The 9,012-nt window shown below is 52.0% G+C and overlaps 1 protein-coding gene across 2 annotated transcripts in view; it reads left to right on the forward strand.

The window, feature by feature from the left end:
* FAM174B (family with sequence similarity 174 member B) overlaps positions 1 to 7,439 on the forward strand; it is a 33,218-nt gene extending 25,779 nt beyond the window's left edge. Inside the window, exon 4 of one of the 2 annotated variants that reach the window (XM_073801367.1) lies at positions 4,266 to 7,439. In XM_073801367.1, coding sequence (XP_073657468.1) covers positions 4,266 to 4,269 — 4 coding nt within the window. In that variant the 3' untranslated portion in view covers positions 4,270 to 7,439. The remainder of the gene's footprint in view (positions 1 to 4,265) is intronic. The other variant, XM_019945624.3, reaches the window with a different exon arrangement.
* Positions 7,440 to 9,012: the final 1,573 nt, after the last annotated feature.

The raw sequence follows: 9,012 nt of genomic DNA on the forward strand, positions 1-9,012 counted from the left end.
ATCAGACAGGACCTGGTGACCTGTGGGCTCCCCAGGGTGGCTGGAGCATCCTCCCTGGACCTGAAACGGCATCAGAGGCCATCCCCAAAGCAGGTTGAATAACTCTCTGCCAGCCCTCTTGCTTGTAGAATTCCGAGCTTATGTGTTATATATAAATGGGCATCTCCTGAGGCATTTTTGTTTCTCTGAAAAGCAATATTGGCATTCTGGGGGCAGTTCTCAGCTGAGGTATCGTGCACCTTAAAACTATTTGAGTTTTATATCTATGAGGAGGGAGACTATGCAAACGGGAATTTGTGTGGCGATGAAAATTTACTGCTAGGTGATTCTGTTTTTCATTGAAGTATAGTTGATTTACAATGTTGTGTTAGTTTCAGGTGTACAGCAAAGTGATTCAGTTACACAGATACATATATCTGTTCTTTTAAAGATTCTTTTCCCTTATAGGTTATTACAAAATATTGAGTATAGTTCCCTGTGCTATACAGTAGGTCCTTGTTGGCTAACTATTTTATATTGATATATAGAAGTGTGTATATTGTTAATCCCAAACTCCTAATTTATCCCTCCCCCTCCCCCTTTCCCCTTTGGTAACCATAAGTTTGTTTTCTATGTCTGTGGGTCTATTTCTGTTTTGTAAATAAATTCATTTGTATCATTTTTTAGATTCCACATATAAGTGATATCACATGGTATTTGTCTTTCTCTTTCTGACTTACTTCACTTAGTATGATAAGCTCTAGGTCCATCCATGTTTAAGTGAATCTGACTTAGTTTCCCGCCTACATGCACACACAGTTTATAGAGCTGTGTAAGGCTCAGGCAAAGAAAAGGGGGAAAAAAAGGAAAACACACAAATAATCCTAACTAGCAGTGCTTTTGTAAAAGCTAGCCACGTTATTCAGTTGTTCTTTTTTGTGTTCGATGTCCTGGGATGAAAGTGGGAAGACTGCCGAGGGCCCCCCGGCACCTGGCGGTGTGGTCCTCATGTCTGTCTGTCTCAGGAGAACTCACACACGTGGCCCGGTTTCCTCCCTCGGCTTCTCCATTCCGTGGCTGCTGTGCCGTCTTCCTGAGGTGTCCTTGTCTGCTGCACCGAGGGGTCAGCTGCCAGTGTGCAGGACAGGTGCTGAGACAGGCGCTCCTGTGTGGAGGGCTCTTTCTGCCAACAGACAAACTTCTTGTAAAACATGGGACAGGGACAGGTTGGGGCATGCCCCTCTCCTTCTCTGGGATGGCTGTAACCCAATGTCGCTGTACAGGACGGTTGCAAGTCGGAAGAGAATAAGCATGGGTCATGGCACCTAAACGTGCCTTTACTTCACCTGGAGTTTCCAGGGAGTGTGGGAGCGGGGTCTGCATGGACCACCTTTCTGGTTAATCTTAGTGACAAAGCAGGGATGTCAATAGCAGTTTGGCTTTTCTGGAGGAGGGAAAGGGCCCAGAGATCCCTCTTAGAAATCTCTGCTTGTCATCTTCTACGTGCACCCGGCTCACTGCAAGTGTAGGATGGGTAAGCCTGGCCCTGCCCTCTGGGAGCTTGTGCTGAGGTGGGGGGTCCAGGAACATGGACTCTTATAAGAGGACCTGGTAAACGCCACAGGGAGGAAAGAACAGGGTGTGTGGGCAGCCACCAGGGGCACATCTCCCAGGCACCTCTTCCCAGAGGAGATGAAGCTTAGAGGGGGTTTGGAAGGACAAGGGAGTGAGCCTGGAGCACATTGACGGGCAGGGAGGAGTGAGGGCATCCGAGGAAGAAGTAATAGCATGTCGACAGGTGCGAGTTTGAGCGGGTGTAGGGCCAACCGGGTGAGCTGCATCTGTGAGCCTGTCCCCCCAGGACCCTCCCCTGGGGAGAGCCCCAAAGCTTCATGGCCTCAGGGGAACAGCGGGATGAAAAGAAGAGGGCCGGGACTTTACAACCTTCCTCCTCACCCCAGTCCCTCTGTCGGTTTTCCCCAGAGCTGCCCGAGTCACAGTCACACCAGAGAGTCTGAAGGGCAGCGAAGCACACTGCTCGGACTTGAGGTCCAGAGCTGGTGACCTCTGAGGTGTTGGCACGCGCCCAGGGAAGCTGCTCCCCGTGGGGCAGGCGAGCACATCTGTTTTCTTTTTCCAGGAGCAGCCCTGGAGATTTAGTTCTGCTGAGGAGGGGGCCTGCAGAATCAGATGTGCTTGATGGTTCGTGGTGGCTCCCCTACTGCTCCGTCTCTACCCGCTGTGTGTGTGTGTGTGTGTGTGTGTGTGTGTGTGTGTGTGTGTGCGCGCGCGTTTCTTCCTATAAGCACAAGGAGTCAACAGCTGCCCACAGGGGGTTGGGGTGCAGGCAGGGAAGCTGGCAGAGCATCCCGGGGTGTGCCCTTGGGGCATCCGGAAGATGCAGTTCAACGAAATAGCAATCTTGGGACACCTGCGAAGGTGAATTTTCAATGCGTTGGCGGTATATAAAGTTCACATCTCTGCGAATTCTGACGGTCTGCTGTTTCCAGATTCAGCAGGCTGAATCTACCTGACTCCGTAGTCTGCTTTTGTTCATATGCACACCTGCTCTGGGTAGCTCTTGGGAATCGGGTCCCTTTACTCTGGTCCGATTCTTGGTTTTTGAAAGCTTTGCTGCTCCGTCTCCAGTCCCCTGGCCCCGACCCGTCACGCTCAACATTGAACTTGCAGCAGGATGCAGGGGAAGACCTGACTGTGGGGTCAAGGCCGCTGGGAGTCTTAACATTTGAGGCCCTCAGGCTGCATCTGTAGAGTGGGGGTGTCTGGGCTCCGTGGATGTCAGTAAGCGGGGGTGAGCCCCCCTCTTCCTAGCCCAGAGGAGGGGGCATGTGGGTGACGCAAGAAAACCAGCCTTCACAGCGTGGACATGGCCGTGGGGATTTATCTTTTTCTTCCTCTAATCTGTTGAACAGGGGACCCTAGTGGTCAATACGAGGATACCCATGTCTATTTTTTTTAAATTTGGAAATAATTTCAAACTTAAAAGTTGCAGGACAAAAACGGTAGAGAGAACACCCAGATACCCTTTACCTAGATTTTCCTATTTTAAAATTTTGCCTCACTTGTCTTATGATGGCTCTGTGTGTGTGTTCAGATTTTTTTTTTCTGAACCATTTTCTGAACGCGTTACGTCTCTCATGTCCCTTTCCCCCCAGTACTTAAGTGTGTATTTCCTAAAAATATGATGTCCATATCTTTCAGTAATTAGTTACCTGATATTTATATTTGGGATCATGTAACGTTATGAAAAGCAGTTTATTATTTGATAAGTTCTATTAAGTCTCCACTGTTTTTCCATGTGATTATGTAATGCCCACGTTCAAACATTAATAGATGCTGGGGACCTCTCAAATTTTCCCTCCTTTTCTAAGTCCCTTTGGATGATGTCTTGAATAGATTCAGTTTTTCAACTTTCACCCATTGTACAAATATTTCTTGCACCCCCTTCAATTGTCTGACACTGTGCTTGGTGCTGGGGTTTAAACGTGAACAAGCTCCGACAAGGGTCTCACCCTCAGGGAGCTCCCAGTCTAGGCAAGAGACAGACACGAATCAGATAATTACATAAACCATAAACCAGGGGCCAGCAGGCTAAGGGCCCTGGGCCAGATCAGCCCACTGCCTATTTTTGTGTGGCTCCTGAGCCAAGAATGATTTTTACATTTTTGATGGTTGAAAAAGAAGCAAAAGAAGAATAACATGTAAAAATTAAATGCAATTCAAACCTCAGTGTCCACAAATAAAGTTTTATTGGAACACAGCCATGCCAAGCATTTCCAGCAGCAGGGTTGAGAAAACTAGAGGACCTGCAAAGTCAAAAATATTTAGTACCCTCTGGACTTTTACAGGGGAGGTTTGCCGAGCCCCGGTGTAAACTCCCACAGAAGTGCTAGGAAGGAGGATTACAAGGATAAGAGAGGTGGTGTTCTAGGGGTCTGTGTGGGGACCTAGGAAAGCATCCTGAGGTGGGAGCTGAGGGAAGGGAAGGCGTTACCTGGAGGAGTGGGTGTGCGTGCCAGGCAGCACTTTCAAAGGTCCTGGGGTTGAGGAGGGTGGCGTTTTCAAGGGCTGAAAAGGCAGCTTGTGTGGCAGGAATAGAGATGGGGGGCGAGAGAGATGGAGGCACTGCTGGAGGGGCATGGGGAGGGGTGTCAACTGCCCTGCTAGGACAGCGGCGTGGCCTGGAGGATGGTCGTGGTTACGGAGGGGGTCACAATGGGTGTGCGCCTCTGCCAGAGGCCACTGACTTCTTCTTCTTCTTTTAGGTAAAACCTGTTCTCCAGCGTGTTGGCATCCTGTGGCTGGTTGGCTGAAGCTGGGGGGTGTGAAGGATCTGGAAGCTGTCCCGTCCGAGGTGTTGAAACCGTAACAAACATTATTTATGAAACCCTGGCACAGTTGTGTGTAGAACGTCGGCTCCGAATGTCACTGCAGGAGACACCACCCTCTGGACGCTCCTTTAAAATGTCACCCTTTATTCCCTCAAGAGGGCTTTTGCCTTGCTAAGGGGCAAGGGGAAACATGCTGATTTAAAAAATAATTTTAAAGCAACTGCCGACAAAAGTAAAAGAGATCAGAAGTTATCAGGAACCTGAGAAAAGCCTAAAGGATATTCAGCGGCATGTTTAGGGTTTCTGACAGTCTGCTCTCCTGGATCTATGCACTTCTATATGTCTGACCCTCTGTGGCCTTTCTGGGCTCGGTCGAGTTCTGGCCTTTCGTTGGTGGTGGCCGCGTGAAAGTTCAGAGTGCAAGGGCTCGGAGCTGCTCAGCTTGTAGCAGATGTAAACACGTCCTGTGGCTCCTTTTCTTTTCCTTTTCCGACAGGGTTCAGCAGAATTAGGCATGGAATTTAAAAAAAATCACTGTGATAATTAAAATGAATGGTGGTTTGGTTGGCTGAAAAAAGCCCACTGCCAGGGACTATGTTTGCAGTTGGTGCAGGCCAGACTGGCCTAGGAACCCACCTGGACCCAGGAGGTTACTGCAGGAAGGCCCCTTGCACAGGTGGGTTTGGGCGATGGCTTGTCTTGCAGCTCGAGTGCCCGACCCTTGCTGGAAGCAGGGCCTCGGGCTGACTCCTCAGGATGAGAGAGGCCTCCCATTTCACTATTTCCCCAGGGTTATTTGCTGCAACGGATCTCCTTCTGCAAAAGTCTCCTAGCAGTGCCTTTGGGGGTGGGCTACTCTGTTCTCTCTGGAAAGGTGTTTTGTAATTTTTTTTATCTCCTCTCTTCTGGCATTCTGCAGGGTTTGCAAATTTGCCTGTTTATTGTCTGCTCCGCTGCTTGGGATGAAAACTCTGGCCTTTCTCTACTCGCCCCTATTTTCAGATTTTTCAGTTTCCTGGGAAGGGGCTGCCCTGCTTTGGGGTCCCCTGGTCCCCAAGGCCCTCTGGGCATGGGTGCTCTGCAGCCCTGGCCCATCAGGGTGGCACTTTAGCCTCTGCAGAAGAGAGGGGCGGCCACTCTGAGGACAGTGGCCTGCTGGTCCTCGGCTCCCTCCTGGGATTTGGCTTCTTTTGTTGACTTTCCTTCTCCCTTTCTCCGCCCTGTTTGCCAGAGGGGGGCGGGGGGCTGCTTTATCTCTACTCTCCACCGTGTCCTCATGGGCCAGGGTGGTGACTGAACGGGATGGGCCGCCTAGCAGCTGTGCGCTGTCCGGACCTTTGAACTGGAACCGTGGCTCACACTTGCCTTTCCGACGACCGCGTCTGAGCCATCTGCGGAGAAGCTGGATTCTTCTGCCTGACGCACGAACGCCGGCCTCTGTATGCCAGGTGCTCGTCACAGGGCCTGGCAGAGGCGGCCACCGAGAATGACCTTCCAGACGCCACAGCTTTGGCACTAGAGGCTCTTAAATAAAAAACGCTTCTGGCGTGAACTGTGTATGCATCAGTTTGGAGGCTTTCTGAGATGGAGGCCAGCAAGGTGCCTTCTTTTGATGAGGGATGTGGGCCTGAGGCTCAGAGGAGGGCAGAAGGGGTGCCCAGGAGGAGGTACTGGGCCTGGGTTTGAAGCCCTGGGTGCCTCAGTGCTGGGGCTTGGATCGAGCTCAGGGGTCAGGTCCCACCCAGGCCCCTCTGCCTCTAAGTCCTGCCAGAGTGACAAAGTTCTGTGGGATTCCAGAGGTGCAGAGACAGCTGGTGGTGGTAGGGAGGCTAGAGGTCCCCTGTTGTGGGCAAGGCATTTGTGGTGACCAGTGCTGGGGAGAGTGGGGTCCCAGGCAGAGGGGAGAAAGGAGGGTGGGATGGGGACAGGAGGCTGCAGGGGGCCTTCCTTTACCTGCGTAACCAGCTCTTCCTCTGAGAAGACAAGTTCCGTTTCTTAAAAGCAGAGTGAGTTGGGTCTCGGGGAAGCAAAGTTGGGCTGGAAGGAATATCGGACCTGGGTGGGATGACTTCCTTTCTCTAATGCCGCCTTCTTTTGGTTCTTTTCATGGGCGCTTCAGAGGGGCCAACTTTGGGGTCCAAAGGGACAACACTGTCCAAATGGATCCCACACCCCCCAGTGTTCCTGCCGTCCTCCCTCGGTGAAAGATTAGATGTTCCTTAGCTGGGGGCACCCCGATTCCAAAGACCCGGCTCCCGTTCTTTTGCGAGCATTTGGGGACTTGTCAGATCACGTGTCCAGTATCGGCTCTGGAAGGTGTGACCATTATAGAGACATGATCTAGTCGGTGTCTTCTGGATTCACTTAAAAATAGGACTGGAAGTTATAAGAAAACATTTCAGACTGATTTAAGGAGCAGAATTTTGATTAAAAATGGATTTATTATAAAAGCGATGTTTTCATGGGTGACATTTTGGAAGACAGATAGTTAATTATAAAGAAGATAAAACAAGTTATCCAGATAACAATACCCTTAACAGCATTTTGACGTCCCCCTCCCCTTCCTTCCTTCCTTCTGTCATTTATCTGTATTTATCATTTGCAAACCTTTATTGAATGCCCACTTACTCTGGGCTCTGTGTTAATTGGAAGGCTCGAGAAGTTGAGTCTCGGGAGAAGACCAGACACGTGACCTAGAGGGATGACGGATCATAAAGGGCTGTGACAGGGATGCGAGGGCCTCAGAAGACTTGACAAGGGAGGGGCCCGCTCTGCTTGACGCTACGAGTGGCCTCTGGGCTTCTGTGTGAGCGCCTTTTCGTGTTTTTCTCTCCACATTTGGGTCCTACAACCTGATTTTTTCACTTACCATTATGAGTATTTCCTGGTGTCCACAAATATTTAAAACGGTTTTAAAAAGAGCCTTAGCATTGTGTTTTGTAGAATTGCACGACGAGGGACCCCATCTCTGATCTCTACTGGCAAAAGCAAAGAACAAGAGGGGCCCCATGCCGAGGACAAGGAGTGAGGTCCCTGGGGTCTGAACTGGACCCCAAGGAGAACTCAGACGACAGTTGGTTTCCTTTCCTCCTTCCCTTTCCTCCTCTTTCGATATTTCAGCCTGAAGCCTGGGGAAGGATGATGTCTGCCTGAGCGCAGAGCTCGGCTCACCATGGTCCAGCATCATCTCTGCTCGCGGCCAGGCCTGGCCATCACCACCCAGCTGTGTGCAGTTCTGACCCTCGGCTGTCCCCACCCTTGCTGAGCAGCTCAGTGACTGTCCTTGTGTCACTGAGTGGAGCCCACAAAGGGCAGCTGCTGCCCGTGTGGAGCCTGTCCAGGGAGGGCAGCGTACGCTGGGGCTCCTGACCCCGCGGCAGACCCATCAGAGCCCCACCAAGCCTTCCCAGAACCGCTGTGGGTGTCGCCTCAGCACGAGCCCCCAGTGGTCCTGATGTGCAGAGACGGTTCAGAAGCACTGATCTCCCCGAGTCCTGTCCTTGAAGTGGCCATCGTGTGAGGTTTGGATTCAATTTTGGTTGTTCTCAGGTGTCTATCCGATTGTCCCCACACCACTGACTTGGGCTGCTGCCTTGGTCAGGCACTAAGTTCTATATCAGACTTTCACGTTCAAAGCTTTTGCATCTTAGCCCTACGGTATTAATGATCATCCTTGGGTTGAGGTCCTAGGGCCTGGAAAGAGCCAACCCAAAGCCTGCACCCCAGCACAGAGCACTGCCAAGCAGGAGGACGCCGGGATGTGTAGGGTGGGTGTGCCGGCTGGAAGGGCACTGGGGGGTCATGGAGTCCAGCATCGTCATTCTACGCTTGAGGAAACTCGGGCTCCCAGAGTTTATGGGAACTCCAACTGTTTCCTCCACAGGAGGGTAAATTCCCTCTGAGCCTGGAGCGTCTGTAGCTAGAACCCTAAGCAGTACTCAGGCGGAGGCCGCTGTCCTCCTCTTCCTCCGGTTCTCCCTTCTACACCTGTGCCTCATGGCTTTCCCGCCCCACCTGGCGGGGGGATGGTGGGTTGCTGAGGGGTGTGTCGGGGGCACCCCTCCCCCACGTCCAGACTGGAGAGGGTGTGGTGACTGCCCGCGGGGCAGAGAGTGGATTTGGACCCACCTATAAAAAAACCTCAGATCCACAGTGCCGTGCCGCCGGGGGAGACCACCGTCAGGTGTTTCCCAAAAGCAGTGAGCTCAGTGACTATGGAGTCTGAAAGCCTTGAACTTCACCAAGGGGGACGAGAGTGGCATCCCCAGAATGTTGGCCATAACCAACCGGGGCTGCTCCTGCTGAGGCTTCAGCTGCATGTTTCCTGGTCTGGAGGCCCCGCCAGGGCACGCCCAACTGGAGGCAGGAGGAGGGGCACGGGTCCCAGTGGGGCCCAGTGTGAGGTCCACGGAGGCCAAGGCAACGTGAGGATGCACGCGAGCTCACCACGGGAGCCCAGAGTCAGCAGGCCTGTGGCCTGAGACTCTGCATTTCCAACAAGCTCCCAGGAGAGGCCACAACTTGAAGAGCAAGATGGTAGGTTGCCTTTTTCCTGCACCTTGCTTCGCCACCACTCATGGCTTTCTGAGTTCTGACCCTGGAGGTTTAGGCCACAGGCCCAGCATCGTCCCGGACCTGCCCCCTCTCCTGCAAGAGCCCTAGTTACTGTTATGGCTCCTGG

Source organism: Tursiops truncatus, chromosome 2 (genome assembly GCF_011762595.2).
Source record: "Tursiops truncatus isolate mTurTru1 chromosome 2, mTurTru1.mat.Y, whole genome shotgun sequence".
Classification (NCBI taxonomy): Eukaryota; Metazoa; Chordata; class Mammalia; order Artiodactyla; family Delphinidae; genus Tursiops; species Tursiops truncatus.